This window comes from Lepisma saccharinum, chromosome 3 (assembly GCF_977018435.1).
Source record: "Lepisma saccharinum chromosome 3, izLepSacc3.1, whole genome shotgun sequence".
Lineage (NCBI taxonomy): Eukaryota > Metazoa > Arthropoda > Insecta > Zygentoma > Lepismatidae > Lepisma > Lepisma saccharinum.
Window position 1 is genome coordinate 41,740,221 of NC_139231.1, and position 19,169 is coordinate 41,759,389.

At 40.5% G+C, this 19,169-nt stretch overlaps 1 protein-coding gene across 2 annotated transcripts in view; it reads right to left on the bottom strand.

Annotated features, from left to right (window-relative positions):
• LOC145985753 (uncharacterized) overlaps positions 1-19,169 on the bottom strand; it is an 83,951-nt gene that overhangs the window by 24,980 nt on the left and 39,802 nt on the right. For both annotated transcript variants that reach the window (XM_083119821.1, XM_083119822.1), the window contains exons 2-3: positions 13,607-13,762; positions 10,606-10,775 (exon numbers count right to left, since the gene is read on the bottom strand). In XM_083119821.1, coding sequence (XP_082975947.1) covers positions 10,606-10,775; positions 13,607-13,762 — 326 coding nt within the window. The remainder of the gene's footprint in view (positions 1-10,605; positions 10,776-13,606; positions 13,763-19,169) is intronic.

A 19,169-nucleotide genomic window follows, 5' to 3' on the forward strand; every position in this document is an offset into this window, starting at 1 on the left:
TCTAAACATAGAATTATCATGACTTTTCAATGGCGCTCGGACTATTTGAACTATTTTGTAATATCTGTCTCTCTTTCTCTCTCTCTCTCTTATATATATATATATATATAAATTATAAATTTGGGTCTGGCCCCTCCCTCAAAGAAATCCTGCGTATGGGCCTGGTCTATGTCAATGACAGAAATGCAAGCAATATTTGTATTTATTTTTAACCCAATTAAAGGAATGTGGAAGAATTTAAAAGAAATAAGAAAGAGCAGAACGACTGTTACTCTACTTTAAAAATTGTTGTTCTTCGAGGAAGAAAAATAAGAAGTATTTACTCCAGCACCTTAACACAGTGTCCCACGAGTCTCTCTTGACTAATACTGTCAAATGTGAAGTGATTTTATGAATAAAATTTTCCGCCTGTTTACGTCTAACGTTGCGCAGATTTGGTAGTTCGCAAACGGTGTAATTATTTCGTGTTACCTTACGCAAGAGCAAATACATTTCAGAAGACTGTTCTGAACACTACACTTGCGTCAGCAAACAAGCATTTCGTCTGTTGCAGTATCACAGGAAAAGAATATCGTCCTGCAATGTTCAAGCCTCTAAATATTCTCCATTAATAATGTCTAATCACAATAATAAGTTAGAAGAAATAACTCGCATTCGCAACTACCAATATTCTCGTTTTTCTTCATCACTTCGAAAATTATTTCTCGAAGATATCTGTTATACTACAAGAAAGCAATTCAAAATTAAAGTAAAAGTTCAACTACATGTATACCCAACGACATTTACAATATTGGAGGGACAGAATACATAAAAATTCTTGTTTCAATCGAAGGTAAGGGCGTGGTGTAGTGGTTAGAGTTCTCGATTGGGCTGCTAGCGGTCCCAGGTTCGATCCTCCATACTAGGTGTGGAGAGCATGGTAACATTATTTGTCATAGCAGTGTATAGTGGCTACATTGTTCTGCATATGGAATTTATATAAAAAAAATAAACAAATAAATGAATTGACACACATTCAAAGGGATATTTTCATGTATAAGATCGTGAATTATGATACTCTAACGATAATTGTGTACTGCTTCAAAGACATTGACAAATATTAATGAAATAACTATTTATTTTTGTGGCAATTCAGGACATACTAATTTTACCCCTTTTCCCACTCGAGTTCAATGCAAGGATACCTCCGCAAATATCAAATGAAAAGTTTTCATCATGTGCAATTCTCCATTAAATGTTTTCGCCGAGTCGTACTACCTTCGTTTTCTTTGTTACAAACAAGTATTGTTTGCACATTACATGTAGGAGGAGAGTTGCATCTACATTTCACATTGGTCAGCTCCTTCTACTTACTTTCAGGAGCGAAAGCTTGTAGGGTAGTGTTTACCGTTCAGGACTGTCAATCTGATGGTCGTAGGTTCAAACCCTTCCGGTGGCAGAAAATTTTCGTAAGTTTTAGACCTATCCCATTGTGTTCATTGTCCACGCCGTGTGAAACGGAATGATTCAGTTTGGAATTAACGATGGGGGGAGGGGAAATATTAAATTACAAAATCTCCATTTCAACGAACCGAGAAGTGGACAAAAATTGGATAATTCTTATAAATATTCATGTTTTTAGTGGTATAATTTCAGGTAAAATCAAAGATCTTACATGGAAGATTTTACCTTGCTCTGAACTAAGCCAAAATGCATTTCGAACCTATCTAATACATTCTCCAATACATTTCAAAATGTTATTGAATGTTTCATGTCGATAATTTGACCAATGCATCAATTCTTGACGCTGAGACGATATTTTCTGCAACTACCTCTTCTCTTCAGTCCCTTCTGTTCTTCTCTTCTCCTTCTCCTCTCCCCTCCTTCTGCTCGCTCTGCTTTTATCTCATATCGCCTTCCCTACTTTTCTCGCATCTTATCTCCATCCCACTCATCTCCACTCCTCGTATCTCTTCTCCTGTCTTAGATTTCCGACTCCACTGCACTCTTCTCCTCTTCTTTTCGTTCTTCTCTTTTCCTGTACTTTACTTTACTCTCCACTCCCCTCCTCTCGTCTCCTCTTCTCCTTTCTCTCTTCTTTGCTCCATTTTCCTCATCTCTCCTAGAATCTTTTTCCATTCTCCTCACTACATCTCCTCTCCTCGTTTATCCTCTCTTTCTTCTCTCCTCTATTTTTCCTCTTCTCCTTTCGCTTTCTCTTTCTCCTCTCCTTTGTCACCTTTCGTTTTCTCTCACCTCTTTTTCTTTCTGTAGACTCATCAGCGATGAAATACTAAGAAACCTTTTTTTTCTTTCAGAAAGAATTTTGTTACTTGCGATATAATAGTGATATTTTTCATAATTTTATACAATATTACTTGTTTTTATTCCTTTCGCGTATTTTATAAATATCTATTGTGCATGTGGCAACCCTGAAATTGAGCCTAACTCTACACGCAACCCACCAACGCCTTGTGTAAATTGGGTTGCCTAGTTTAAAATGTCGTTGTCCTAAAACTTTTGAGAGACACTGTACAGATCAACCTGGAAATTGAAGCCGCGTATTTTAACCTCATTATATTCTAGAACGTTCCACAGATAAAACGATTCGTTAATGTTGCCAGTAGTTCGACTAGTGTTGCCCACGGGACGAGACGGGACAAGCTTTTAAAAATTCGAGACGAGACAAGATTGACCATGTGCCATAAGACAAACGAATATTTTCGAGACGAGACAGCATTTCCACGAGACGAGACAGGCCAAAGTCTCGTCACGAGACGAGACAGGCCAAAGTCTCGTCTCGTGGGCAACACTAAGTTCGACTCCTTCTCTTATTCAAAAACGTTCCCTCTCGCGCTTTCCAGAGATTAAAAAATTACAATGAATCGTCCTACGTGTGCGCTACGTTTGCAGCTTCCAAATGCTGACAACTCTTTGCATAGTGTTGTGACAACACCGAAAGCGCAAGAAAAGTTTTAATGCAATATTATCAACAACAGGCTAATAGAACAATCTCCGTGTTGCCTTGGTAAGTATTTCTCTCCTTATATATTATCGGCACACTATTCAAGAAAACAAAAACCTAATTTTGCCGGATCTTGTGGCTGAGTGGTTAGCACATCGCGCTGCGACGCCAAGGGTCCCGGGTTCGAATCCCGCTCAGCCATGGTTGTATGTGAATGTCCATTTATCATTTTCATCATTTCATCACTCATTCCCATCTTCGTAAATTAGCTAAGAGGAACAAAACGCGAAGTAAAATAAAATAAATCAAATCCAAAAAAACAAACTAATTTTATGTAGTGTAAACTGAAAAAATTAAGGGGGGCTCCAGCCCCCTTATCCCACCTTGGGTGCGCGCTATTAACAATAACAGGGTTATAGAACATTCTGTGTCTTGGCTCGAAAATTATTTATCTCAAATTATCATCACATTATTTAAGAAGCCATGAACCTAATTTTATGTAGCGTAATTTCCTGAATGGGGTGCTGGAGCTCCCTGATTCCCACCTTGCATACGTGCTTGACTCGATAATTATTTCTCTCCTTAAATTATCGTCACGTTATTTTATTTCACACCACAAGAAACCAAAAACCTCATTTTAATTATTGTAAACCGCAAACTTTCGGGGGGTTCGAGCCCCCTAAGCTCCCCCTTGGATACGTGCCTGCTGCGAGTGTCCCTTCATCAATTTAAACTAATCATCACTCATCCTGTTCGTCGCGATTAGCCAAAAGTGGAAGAAGACGTTAAATAACAAAAACAAATTTATCCTCATCGTGGCGATCAACTGGAGAATCTGAAAAGTAGCGTAAAAATATTAAAGGGAAATTCCAGGATATTCAGTAAAAAGTCATATCAGAATATGCCCGGACAAGAACTTTCCTTAGAATTAGACATTTAAAATAAATGCTATAGGTTAGCTGGAAAGAAAAGCTGGCAGTGGACTACAGCCTACAGGGACAAGATATCACACATATAATGTATGAAAAATAAACTATGCATTGTTTCGGAATAAGTGTATTCTTCTATCGCGTATTTGATCTCTTGTTGTCAAATTAAATTAACAGCTTTGGCGTATAATATCAAAAGATGCATGAAAACACAGCGTTTCATGGGCCATCTGCTACATTCTACGCATAGCTCTCTTCCGCTCGTGTCCGCTTGGTGACGTCACAAGTTCTAGCCAATAACGTGCTAGTCGCGGAGTGGCCCCCTCTGCTGTAGAATACCTGTCTGTGTACAACTCAAGAGATATAAGATTTGAACACTGATTGAAGTAAACTACATATAAAATATATGATTTTTGTCAATCATGCCTCAAAATTACTAAAGGGGAGCCAGTATTTTATACACGAAAAATCACACCATCACACGCTTGTTTGTGTGTGTGTGTGAATATGTAAAATGTTGTTTATATCCGTGTTGCCCCCCTCCAATTTACTTTAAATCAACGCCACTGATCGTAACGATGCTCACCAAAAGTTCAAAACGTACACATTAAAGTATGAGAAGAAAATTCATTTTTTGTTCGACCAAAAAGGTCGTTAAGAAGGAAGAAACTGTAGGAGTAATGGAGGATGATGAATGGTCGGCATCCCTCAAATGTAGGCGAAATACGAAGACGCCCTGGGACATTACTCTTCAAACGACTTCAGACGGCCTTAGCAAACAAGTATTTTATGTATATCTCAGCTTAACGTTAACGTTAGATCTGCTGGTTATGATGAGATATTAACTCAAGTTGCACAATTCGTAAGTACAAGATGATTATTTACTTTGTCAAGACATGTCTTTTAAAGGAACGCGAAAGGTCCAAAATGTATTGAATTGAGAAGTTGACACGATAGCTTAATCTTAACTGCCTCTCAAGAATTCCTAAACCAGAAAAACTATCGCCACAGCAATGCAAACCTACCACCTGTATTTTCTATCCTGGGCAAAATCAATCCACTTTTAACCATCATTATCAATTTCCTTGAGGCCCATCTTCATATCGTCATTCCATCTTTGCCTTGGTCAGTTTACAGGTCTCTTACCATCAGGTTTACCGACAATAATCCTGAAAACCCTTCTTTTCTCTCCCAACGTTGTAGTTCTTTCATTGACAATTTGTTCTACCAATCACGAGCTTGAGGTGATCAGTACAAAAAGTTGTTTTAAGATATCAAAATGGTTTTATTCAAAATCTATGTGGTATTATTCAAGATCTATGTCCAGGAGCGATTCATGAAATAAAATTTAACGAAATCAGGTTAGAAGTATGATATAGCAGTCCTTTTTAGATAAATATTTTCTTGTAATAGCTTTCTATAGTGTTATATCGATGTCACTTGCAACGTCCGTCGGGTACCCCCTACACGCAATTACCACACTCTAAACACTTCAATTAGGAGGACGGCAAAAGTCTACCCGTAAGTGCTAACTTCTTCCAGTCGTTGAACATAGACTCAAATATCTCAGGGCTTACGGGATAATGAAAGGTTGCACGAGCTTTATATATACACACAGGGTGTTTCGTAAGTTCGTTTACAACGCTTGGGAGGTGATTGTACGAGTGGAAATAAGGTGGAAAGTTCATGTAACGAAATTCCGGAAACGGCTTTGTTGCCGAGTTATTGACGTTTGAAAACGTGGGAAAATGATTTTCCGAAGTGAATAATGGCATAACGGGTGGAGAGAAGTCGTCGGTGTTGGGCGGTCTACTAAGAAATTGGGTACGCTCTTGTCAAAAAATCACGCGGCAATGTTGTGCAATGTCGGCGCAAGGGATTCCCCAAAGGACGCGAACGAAGATGTTGACGGGAGTGGGGTGGGTGTGCGTTCTGCGTGAGCTGGTATCGACGAAAATTGGCATGTGTTGAAAACAAAGAAAATTTCCTGAGCGAAGGGCACCATGACGTAAAAACGAAAAGAATGAACTGTCATAGGTTGCATACTCTGAAGGGCAGATGGGTGTCCGTGTGATCTGACGTTAAGTACCACATTTCCCGCTAGGGGCGCCAACAGTGTAGGTTTCCTCATGAAGGAGCGCACGTGTCTGTGCCATTCGTGCTTCAGGTGCTGTGCCAGCAGCAGGTTGTTAAACATTCATGGTTGAATGGAAAGACGTGAAGTTCTTGGACAGTAGTGTTGGGCAAACATTTGACCTAGCAGTGTTACGTGTTAATTCTTAGCCACAGCCCATCGTGTTCTGTGAAGTGTTAACGGCCATAAACACTTGTAGCCCGGTGTAAGGGATGGCTGCATACAGGTCCCAAGAGCTGGCGGACATGCATCTGATTTATGGGGAGGCTGGAGGTAATAGCCGTGCTGCAAGGCGTCTGTATGGGGCACGTTTTTCAAATAGGGTGTTACCATCGCACACCTTATTTCAAACTAGACACTCGACTTCGGGAAACAGGATCAGTGTTGCCACCTCGTCGAGAAGTTGGATGACCGCGAAGTGTGCGAACACGACGGTTTGTGGAAGATGTGCTAACTGCAGTGATGGATCATCCAGGCACCAGTACGCGCGCACTAGCCCACGAATGAGACACCTCCCATGTGCATGTGTGGCGAGTCCTGGCAGAAGAGGGGATGCACCCGTACAAATTGAAGAAAGTGCAAGACCTTTTACCTCGGGACTTTGGCCCACGTGAGGACTTTTGCCAATGGTTTGTTCATCAAATTGAAACTATCCCCAATTTTCAGAATACGGTACTATGGACTGATGAGGCTATCTTCACGAAAACTGATGTGTTCAATAGTAAAAACACTCATGTGTGGAAACATGAAAATTCACATGCACTGCTAGTGGCACATCATCAGCACAGATTTGCAGTGAATGTGTGGTGCGGGATACTGCATGACCATTTGATTGGACCGTACATTCTCCCTGTTCGCCTATGTGGACCCACTTATCAAACATTTCTGTGAGGTTTTGCCTGAACTACTAGAGGACGTGCCCTTGGCACTGAGACAAAGACTGTGGTTTCAACATGGCGGTGCACCACCACATTTCGATCGGAATGTGCGCCATTTCCTCAATACCGTATTCCACAACCAGTGCATTGGCAGGGGAGGGCCTGTGCCATGGCCACCTCCATCGCCTGATATTACGCCCCTGGATTTCTTCCTCTTGGAAGAGATGAAACACCTCGTTTACGAAACACCTATCGTGTCAGCTGAGGACCTCGTTGCCCGTATCAATGTAGCTGCAGCATCGATAGCAGAAACGCCGGGGTTGTTGGGTCGCACTACACAATCCTTGATTCGCCGTTGTCGCCTCTGCTTGGAAGAACATGGTGGACACTTTAAAAACCGTCTGTGATGAGGTTCCCTTCACATCTCCATTAAGCATACTGTGTGCCCTTCAGGGTATGCAACCTAAGACAGTTCATTCTTTTTGTTTTTACGTCATGGCGCCCTTCGCTCAGGAAATTTTCTTTGTTTTCAACACATGCCAATTTTCGTCGATACCAGCTCACGCAGAACGCACACCCACCCCACTCCCACCAACATCTTCGTTCGCGTCCTTTGGGGAATCCCTTGCGCCGACATTGCACAACATTGCCGCGTGATTTTTTGACAAGAGCGTACACAATTTCTTAGTAGACCGCCCAACACCGACGACTTCTCTCCACCCGTTATGCCATTATTCACTTCGGAAAATCATTTTCCCACGTTTTCAAACGTCAATAACTCGGCAACAAAGCCGTTTCCGGAATTTCGTTACATGAACTTTCCACCTTATTTTCACTCGTACAATCACCTCCCAAGCGTTGTAAACGAACTTACGAAACACCCTGTATATGGGTTTATTATAATCTCAATAAAAGAATGTCTGTTAGCACACGTGTCTTTACCTGTAACCCCTACGTGCATTTATTAGTACTATACCTTTGGTCTCGAAGAGATATGGGGGGCAGGGAACATCCAATTTATTCCTCGCAGTGAGGCGCCAGGGGGAGTATGGGGACCTAATTTTATTTAGGGCGTTGATCGCTGCCGACGTCACAGGCTCCCCTGTAAGAGAAAGTAAGGAGGCAAGCGGTACCCCCAACCGCAGCCGGGAACTGGCCTAAGCCAACCGGTACCCCCGACGAGCGGGACGCTTGGGTGGTAGGATCAAAGGATGCCGCGACACCCCCGGCGTTAGCTGGGAATTTTCAAGCCAACCGGTGTCTCCTATGTAGGGACGGCAGGTTAGGAAGGAACGGTCCTGGTACTCCCAGTCAAGCCGGGCAGGTAGAACTGAGTACCACAGATTCTGAGTACCTATCAGCCGAAGCGATTGGACCAGGTAGGTGGGTTGCTGCTCTTCTTCTTCTTTCCTCTCCTTCCTTCCTTCTGGAATGGCTGCTAGGCTTCTGGCTGGGAGGCCGGTTTACCCTGGATGTTTGCCCGTTGACATCAGGGAGCCAACTGAACTCCGGATAATAATAAACCTTTTTCGAGTAAGGCCTCATCTCCAGGAAGCTATCAACTCGCGGCAAGCCACGGCACCTAGCGACCTGTTGAGTGAGATGAGTCAAGGCAAAATGGATAATAAACCTTTTCCTGCTCCCACAAAAATAGGCAATAATTAGCTCACTTTTTGATTACATGTTGCAAACTCCGTACTGAGAATTATCTGGTTTGACATTGGGAAATCACTAGTGGAAAAATCACAAATGCACGTGTTAAAATATAAACTAAAACTGTATGCATTTAGACAATACAATTAATAACGAGTGGCGCAGAACTCTGCATTACTAACTATGTTTAACTATATAAAAGGCAATTATTAACGTTTTAAAGAACAAGTTGGATTTAAACAAAGCGTATGCCTCGCAGGGACATTTAGCATGCATTATTTAACCAAACCTTGTTAACAAAATATAATATGGCTACCACGCACGGTCGTTACATACTGCTTGTTCCGAATCCGGTCAATAATGCCAAGGTAAGTTATTTCCAGTTCATTCTTTTCACTTGCGCATCGATCTGTTTAGCTATTCGATATCTTAAATTTCACTTGTAAGGAATGACCTTGAAAAATGCTTAAATCAATTGAGCCTAAGCGCCTTGCTTGAAACATTACGTCATGAATACATGTTTGTATAGGATCCAGTCCCGATTAGCCTTACTGTGCATAAAGTGGACTTAAAACACCAAATCAACCAACCAATATGTTTGTATTGATCCAGTATTACATATCTTGCTACTTTCCCATTAACTCTTGAAAACACAATGGGTATATGTGTCAAAAGATAAGTTCTAATTACAAGAATTACTACGTTTTCTTTACATAAAGCATCTGCGGTTATACGTAAGCAGACAATATGCAAAGTTTGAAATTTTGTACATAATTATTTTGTGAACAACACTTTTGTGGTATGACTCGTACCAAGCAGCATTACAATAGAAGAAACATTAATTGAATATTTACTGGCTATTGGCATGAGCATGGTGTTAATTTACTATTTACTGAGCCTTGTGTACAGATTCATCGTATTCCGCATACGTGCTTCATGTGCTAACTCGCTACGCGTACGTTGGATTAGAGTAGGTTAGGTTGTCTTCACGGCTGCGTTTGAGATTATGGATTTATTCCACTCTCATCGGTCAGTAAAATTTTGTATTAACAGTGTAATAAGTAAACGAGAAAGAGAAATGTGATAGTGTTGAAACAACATTGAACTTCTTTAATGACTCATTTAGACATAGTTTCAATTGCTGTCAATTTGTCTAATTTTGAGCACACTCGCGTCTTGTGTGAGCCAGTACTTGTATTCCCAATTAAACTATGATTTTTTTAGCGGAAAGAAATACATAAACATTGATATTTTGATGATTTGTGCATTTAAAAATAAACACCGAACTTGAAGTTTTATAGAATTGTGCATAATTTACTTCTCTAATATTGCTCCGTGGCGAAGCAACCCTTTGAGGGCCAAGGACTGCAAAACTGGGTCTCAGTGGATGGTGTGTGGACAGACCATCGCTATTACTTTCTGGATCTCCAGATAGGGCTCCGCTACTATTGATTTCAAGTAGCTCCCCAACAATTGCGGCGATTATGAGGGGGCGTGCGTGGGCAGTTGCTCCCCACTTCTTGCCCCGCACCTTGTCTTGAAAAAATAAACTGTCCTTGCCCCCCCCCCTTCCTCCTCCCCAGTTTTGTCACTTAATCGCCTCTACTGCTCCAAATGGTCCTCAAGATGCTGGTTTTCAACACCGAAAATATGGACATCCCGTCGGTGATCGAACCCCGGACCGCTCGTACCAAAGCCGAGAACGTTAATCATAGATCTAGGTTGGAGCTCTTGTTCATAATTAATCTAGTTGTATATCTGAGCTTTGTGTCATCTTGATATTGTTATTGTTTTGCGTGTTTCTAGTTGACCTACTGCTTTTTATCCTTTCCAGTATAAAATGTTATTGTATAAATATCATAAGACTAAATACAAAATAGTATTCAGTTCTTCAAAGCCTTTAGAAATATCATTTATATAAACATACTATACGCACACGGTCATGGGTATACTGGATTACGAAATTATGTTAGTTGGGTAACGTTTATACGAATAATGTTATTTCCTTTTCCCACACTTAAGTTCTAGGTTGGTCTATTTTGCAAACCGTATTGGCTTCATACTTACTTCGTCTCCTTCATGTATTTTGTCTAGCCTTGGGCGGAAGTCAGAAACGGAAAAGTCCTTGCCATAGATGGTGTTGTACTCTTCCACCACGTTAGGTTTTTCCAGGCGCTGGAGTTCTCTCTCAACTGCTTGTTGCCAGAAGAATTTCTCCAGCAATTCCTGACGCTTGCCTAAAAGGAGAAGAATGTGTGTAATGTTTTATATCTTCCCCATGTCAATCAACAAAACTTAAATCATGTCTTTGGAAACATAATTTTTAATACAGTAAAACCTCGTTAATCCGGACTAATGGGGAGGATTGACCGGTTTAACGAAAGTCCGGATTAACTGTAGAAAGTGCATTAAAACTTAGTTTATAGCAACGAAACATGTTTATTATGGTGTATTTAAAGGGCATAGACCTAAATACACTATACAGTACAGTACAAAGTATGCGGGAAACAGAATTTCATCAGTAAGTTGACTGCCTTTTCTTTCGGAAGTTCTCTTGTTGACTTCTAGCCACATTAAAAACCTTGTATTCTGCTTTTTTTTATTTTGCCTGTCCGGATTAAGCGACGTCCGGCTTATCGGGATCCGGATTAACGAGGTTTTACTGTAGTCATTGAGTTTCGGTTACTTTTACAGTTTCTTTATTCTATATCAGACCCGGTCAACGCGCCGTATTTTTGAAATGGTGCTCTCGTATTTACGTGTAGACTTCAGCGAGCAGCGACACCGTAGGGTTGTAAGAGGAGTGGAAAGAAATGAGCAAGCAAGTCAGGAGGCTTCGTCGGTCGCGTTCGAGCAGAAGGAAATCCCTCTTTATCTGATTCATGGATAACAGTTCAGTGTGGTATTGATATCGTGGCAGAAGAAACAGAAGGTGGTCTCGTGAAATGGCGCTTTTCTGCACAGTATTTCTTACGTCTCAACCCAAACGGATTCCCCACTCTTCTTATTGCTTACTGGCCTTGAGGTGCAGTGTACAGGAGGAATGCTCGCACCGCAGAGAACGCTCGCGGATGGGTGTCGCAGAAAATTCTAATGGGGGGTAGATGAGCAGTCCGTTACAAATGTATTTACATATAGTAAGTACATATTGGGGAGGAACTTGCCGTGGCACAAAGTTGTTACCTTCACGGTCTCCTACGTATATGATAATCTGTCGCTGTTGAAGGGGGCTTTGGAGTTAGAGGGGAGGGGGCTACACCCCGAAGTCTCCGCCTGCAAAGGGGGCCTCCACTGAAGAAAATTTGCTTCGAAAGAGCCACAAAAATTAGATATTTTTTAAATATGGTTTTAAAAAGAGATAAATATAACTCACCACATGACATAAATTGGCTTAAAAGTCATAACCGAAATTGCACATGCGATTGGGGCACAGAAATCCAGGTCAGCACAGTTCCAGCTTTCTGAATTACCACAAATAGTTGTCTAGTACGTTGTATTTGCAAAAAATAATAGTATTAATGAGCTCCCACGTAGCCTTTGTGCGAGAGGCTCCGGGTTCGAGATGCAATATTTCGGTGACGATCCAGCACCGCGATCACCGCTACTTGAAAACAATGGTATTGTGGACTATGGTATCGAAAATTGTATGGCATACCTTGGAGTTGTGCCACGGATATTATTATTATTATTGATAATAATAATAATAATGAATATTGCTATAACACAAGAGAAATCCATGTTTTCCAGTATCCCCTTCTCCTGTACTAAAACCATGGAGCCTTTCCTTACCCCCGAAGGTTGCATATTTGACACTGGCACCACTACTTCAAGGTCAGAGCTACAGAAATATTGGTGGATCTATGCTGAGATTATTCGAACCATCATGAAAAGTAAAAGATATGGAACGGGTGTATTTCCAAACTACGCAGCATTTCACACATTAACGAGGTCAACCTATCTCAAATTAGCTTCAATTGCGAAGGTCAGAACCACACATTTCGTCGGAAGTTTTCTTGGAAGCAGCAGCCTGGGTGCGTTGCGACCCGGAGTGACAATTTTTTGGATCCCTTTCGACGACCTTGTTTCCGTTTCTCTCTCGTTGTTTCAAAACACTCGAGTTGGGAACCCAACCAAAAGGATTGAGCAATCGAAGAGCTTGCGATAGGCGCTCAATTCGAGATGGTTTAAGACTGGATCTAATGGCAGATTCCCAACAGCTTGATGAGAGATTGGTGGCGTTCTTCATTTCTGGTTGCTGATCTAACATTGATCCTTTGCAGTGGCGTATTCGTGGTAGGGGCTGTTAATTTAGAAATGTAATTTAATTTATATTTCCATAAACTTGAAATGATACTAGAAACACGTGACTCGGTGCGGTTTTCTGATTTACGACGCTTTTCTGCGTCTTTTGGTTGATCGCGGCGACGGCAGAGGATGAAGATGAAATTGAAAACGGGACACTCACGAAGCAACAATCATGCCCAGGTACAGAATCGAATCCGGAACTTTCGGTCGTGAGTCGACCACTCGAGGCGCTCGGCCACCAAAGTGGCTTGATTGTGTACATATACGTGTGTATGTGCGCGTGTGTGTGAGTGCACAGAGCTCCGAAATAGCAGGGTTAGATACCCAGCTTTGAAAAATGGCGTTCCTTCGTGAGTGTAACTTCAGCAATTTAATCTATCGTTCACCTTGAGGCTTCTCCGATCGATGGCGTAGTGGTAATCAAAGTGTCCCGGGTTTAATCCCTGGTGGAGGCATAGGAGTTCGTGTTCTAATTCCGATTAGACTACAAAGTAAACTCAATCATTCGCACTAATCGTCATTATTGGCCAAAAGTGACAGAAAAGCGGCGTAAAATAAGAATACAAATATATAAATATGTACACAGAGATAACATTTTGTGTGGAATAAAAAAAAATGTTTCTGGTAACCGAATTTTTGTTTAAACGAGCTACAATTAAATAATTGTTCACCAGTACCAAATTCATTCAGTGATCGTTCACGTTTGTTTAGTCATATAAATCAATTTTTTTACATAATTCAGATAGATATAGAGTTTTCTTACCTTTTGTTCTGCACTCATCAAACTTAGGTGGACCAAAGTTGGATTGGGTAACAGTCTTTTTCTCTATCTCATTGGCCCCAGGCCAGTTCAGCATCCAATCCTGGCTTTCTTCGTTGTGGTATGCCGGAGGTTTGTATTCCTTAGCCATTTTCTCGCCTGCAAAATTTAGAACCTCATTCAGCGCCTAAGACGAAATTTACCAATGATTTTTTAATATCACCGTAGAAATATTTTGATTAACGTACAAAAGGAGTGCTAGCCTTCAAGTACCATGCTCCTTCAAAGGACATCAACATCTACAAATTTTATTGGATTTACAACTCTTCTTCTTCTTTATTTTATGGCTCACACCGCGTTTGCAGTTTCTAGCCAAAGTTTGCTGAGTTCAGGTTCTATTATTAATATCTATGTTCCAAACTGTTGTTGAATATCATTCACTTTCTTCGAAACACTAACGTCTTCCTGTTCTTATGGTATAACAATTTTGTGAGGTTATTAATTTAAATTGTAGTGTGAATCATCGTGGTTTACTATTTAAACCTATGTTTTCTAGTGAAACAATAATAATAATCCAATAGCGCAACAGCCCAATATCGGGCCAAGGCTTACCTACCGATTGCTGGCCTATTTAGATTAATAGTGATGAAGATGAACGAATTAAACATAAAACGAAAAAAAAACACATCAGGCACGTTGCCAGGTGGACGACTCGGGGGGCTGAAACCCCCCTCCCCGAAATCCTACAAATATCTAATTTAAAAAGTGTATAGTGGTAATTAATTTTACTTTATTAGCAGGATTAAACACCTTGCATAATACGTTGTAATAATCTGAGATTCATCTTCAGGACTTCTAACCCCACTGTTTCAACTTTATGTGGCGGCTGCTAATAAGGGATGATCCCCATCCCGAAATAAAATTCTGACTCTGGCCTGCAATGATTCGAACTTTTAAAACCTGTCATTTCGAGCTCGGAAAGGGATTTTTTTTTTTATCATTCATAAGGAATTTCATTCTGAGCCAGGAACACAACAACAGAAGTTTGGCGCGTGAAACTGAATGCGTGTAGTCGTTGGCTTCGTGCTGTGCTTCGTGTTTATTATTTATTTAGGTGTTTGTGTTTGTCGTGATAGTGCTGTGTTAAAGGGTAATGGATGTGATACAAGATTTGCTGGTGAAACCTTTTGGAACAAGATCTTTTCAGGAGAAGTTTCAAATTGTTAATACAGGTAGTCCAGTGTCATCGCTTGAACTTATTTCTACACACAAAGACAAAAATCGGGAATATGTGAGGCATTTTCGCAAGCAAATTATGACAAAACACCGTGGTTGACAGGAAGTATAAGTGTTAATAAGCTTTGCTTTTTGTTGGCCGTGCTTACTTTCGGGGCTGAAAAGAATGTATGGACGCGTGGCGGATACTGTAATCTTTGCAACACTTGTGCCAAACATGAAAAATCCAAAAGTCACATAACTTCCTTTGTTAAGCTGCAATCTTTTGCACAGACACGTATTGACGTGCAACTGGACAAACAGCGTGCTTTGGATGTGGTACGGCACAAGTAATCGGGTCCTGGAGTAAGTTGAATTTTGCACTTAAATTAATATTGCGGGGTTTTATTTCACTAGTGCACGTCTTTCATTTTATATTTCACAGGTTGTTTTTTATATCTTTATAATACTGTCTTGTTTTATTATTTGAAATTCTACACGTATATTAAACTGCAATAACGAGAATTAATTGATTGTGATCGTGGCAATAAGACAAACATTCTGACACAATATTCCTAAATCCAATATGGAAACTGACATAAATTGCACGGAAACTTTTGGAGTTTGAGGATCAAGGGTCGGAGATTACCCACTAGTTAGAACCAGCATACGCCACTGATATATATATATATATATATGTGTGTGTGTGTGTGTGTGTGTGTGTGTGTGTGATGGTGTGTTCGTGTGTGTAGTGTAGTGTTTTCGGGCGTTTTAATGTGACGGCCCCAACAATATTTTGTTGCCCCCCCCCCCCCCCCCGCCAGTCACATTTCCCTGGCGCCGTCACTGGTTGGAAGTAAATTTATTAGGACGAGGAAAGTAACATTACCTGTTGACAGTGTTACACCAAACGACGTGATATGTGCTACTGGTTGTATAAATGATAGGAAATTTAAGCATAAATTTATAATTGTTGAGACTTGAGAGTTGTTTCCGCCATTTGATCGTAGGAAAAGGTTTTCTGAGACAGAGTGGGATTATCTTACACATACATGAGAAAGGGTGGTTGTTTAAAGATAGAGACGTATTTTGCACATTTTTTAAAAGTTAAGATAAAACGAGAATTTAGCCTTACTGTAATGAAAAGAAATAACGCAGTACAGGGAAAGAATAACTCTTCACATTTCTCGCACCTGGTGGGATGCAACTCAAATGCACAAGAGTATTGCAGGAAGTCTATGAACAAGGATGAAAAGGGATATGTGAAATTTGACTTACCTGCGGGTGAATTAGTGAATTCTAATATTCTCAAGGTCGATATTGTTTTATATTTTAAGTCCACTTGATTCACAAATAGGCTAAATCGCGAACCGACCTACAGTTTAAAGTGCGATCCGATCCACTTTGTGCCTCCATTGGGTATCGAACGCGGGGACCCTTGATTGCAAGACGTCGACGTTATTACTACGCCATCGGGGAGGCACCCAATTTACACAATAAAATAATGATGCACTTTTGTTGCATCTAAACTTTTTTTTTCAACTATAGCATGTCTAAATGAATCATTGAAGTTGGGATTTTTATAACTTGAGGAGGCACGGCTTTGTAAATGTGCGATATAAAATAAATGCAGGGTCATTCCACGTCAATTCATCCAGGCCATGTCACCCACCATCCCCGATTTTGATGAAATTCGGTATACTTATAGAATTTTTAATGCTGATTACAAAAATGACATATTTTTTTTAGATTGGTCAAGGGGTTCAGAAGTTACGCGCTTTTTAAAATCTCCGTGTACGCCACTTGCGGCTCCACTTTGAATGACATGCATTAGGTTATAAATGATGGTATCTTCCCTCAGGTTTGCCGTAGGAACTTCAAGTTTCTTTTCTTTTCTTCAAAATAGTGTAAACTTTCATTTAAATAAGGTTTCAGATGATTGTATTAATAACCATGTATTTTTATGTATAGTTTCATGTATTTTTTAGAGGGGTGTGAGGGGTGACCTTCCACGTAGGCGCCCAAAAGTCAACCTCACTTCCACGTAGTGCACCCTGGACTAAAGACTAACGAGGCTCTGGCGACTGGCACTATGGCCAGTATAATTTTGTGTGTGTTGTCCTTGTGTGTGCTGAGTGCCCGTTTACGGCCTCAGCTTTTAACAGAAGTCAGAACATTTTAACATTTTTAGTTATGCAACGCTAGAGTTGTTATTTGTAATGATAAGGGGCTGGCCCCCGTATAATGTGACGGGAGCAAAATAGCCTAAGTGCTGACGCTCCCAAAATTTTAAATTCAATATCAATATCATGTATTTTTTAGAAGAAAAAATTAATAACTTCAAGAGCAAATTTCGTGCAATGCCCCCCTTCAATATCCCCCCAATATTATATGTAGGTAGCTCAAGTGTGTGTACTAATGCCTGATGGAAAAATTGGGATGGGCGGTTCAGAGACAGGGTGATAAAATCATTTGCATAAAATGACATTAAAAGTAAATCTTATTAAAAATGCTTATGTATTTAGCACAAAGCCTAAAGTACAATATGTTTTAAGGTAATATTCAAAATTTATGTTCACTATGTATGAAGGTAAGCATAAGCGTAACCTGGCGGGGGGCAAAGGGAAGGGAGTTCCGACATTTCCGACACCGTCATTTGCGACACTAAGACAAAAACTGGATTTTTCCCGTCATAAGCGACACTGCTTGGATTTTCCCCTACGATTTCTAATTTGTTTACCAGAATTAGCGACATTTGCGTACGTGCAACAGCAATAGCGTCTCTGAAGAAAGTATTTCCCGAGGCTCAGATCAGTGGTTGTAATTATCACTTTAACCAATGTTTGTGGCGAAAGGTGCAGGAGTTGGGACTGACAAACGATTACAAAACAGATCCAGACGTGCGTCTGTGTATAAGAATGTGTTCAGCTCTGGCTTAGCTGTGTACAACGACTACTTATGTGAGAGGAAGGCCTTGAATTTTAAAGGGAAACGTAGACGACGTCAGTACATTACATTACATGAGAGAATACAAAGAGCGTTTGCCGACTATGAAATGCATAGAGATCTTAACCGCTTTTTGAGGAGAATGGCGTACGTTCAGAAATTAGAATGAAAATAGTAAGATGTTGGTTCAACTACAAGAGAAACGACGCATTCTACATTTCTACATTGACAAGGAATTGCAGTCTGCTCCTATACTGACAAGGGATCTAAAAAATCCGTCTTTGACAAAGGATAAATACATCCAGCTTTTAAACACCCAGCTACCATGATGTCAGTGTGAAGGAAAACTAATAAAGTACTTGGTCTGCACACCATGGCTTACATCTAAACCCGACTAAAACCCAGTGTATTCTTGTAGGTTTCCCTAGAATTTTGAGTAAAATAGATAAATCTAGCCTCCCTAGACTCAACGTAAATGATATTCATCTGCCCTTCTCCACTACTGTTAAGAATCTGGGTGTGATACTCAACCAACATCTCACCTGGGCAGAGCAAGTTAACACTGTATCTAGAAGAGCTTTCGGTGCATTGCATTCACTCTATCGGCTCAAAAACTTCCTCCCTGAACGCATAAAAATTAAACTGGTCCAGTCTCTTGTATTTCCCATTGTTGACTATTGCGACATTGCTTTCTTGGATGTCAATCACGAACAAGCTAAACGACTGCAGCGAATTCAAAATGCCTGCATTCGTTTCGTTTTCGATCTAAAATATTCAGAGCATTTGACATCGAACTTTGCGAAGGTCGAGTGGCTTAAATTAAGCGATAAACGTAATTTCCATAAGTTAATTTTACTGTACAAAATCCTTCAAATAAAAGACCCGCAATATCTCTATAACCGATTTCAACATCTTTCCGACTTTCACAGCCGCAACACCAGATCGCGCGAAAGGTCTCTGCTCTCCATTCCACTCCACAAATCCAACTTCTAGGCAAATTCTTTTACTGTTACCTCAGCAGGCCTTTGGAACAAGTTGCCACCTGAAATTCATGTCTCTTCCTCAATTGTGACGTTCAAGAAATTGTTAAAGTTACACATATTATACAATGAAAATTAAATGTTTGATTTCCCTAATAATATGGCGGGTGCAGAGAATGATAGAAGGACGTAAGGCACATAAATGATTTAGAGTAATAGTTAAGATGAATTATCGTCAAAGTATACCGTTTTGGACTGTGTTTTAAGTATGTGTAATATTGGACTGTGCTTAAGTAAGTGTTGTGTTATGTATTTGCTTGTACTGTGTCTCTCAAAAGTTTTAGGACAACGACATTTTAAACTAGGCAACCCAATTTACGCAAGGCGTTGGTGGGTTGCGTGTAGAGTTAGGATCAATTTCAGGG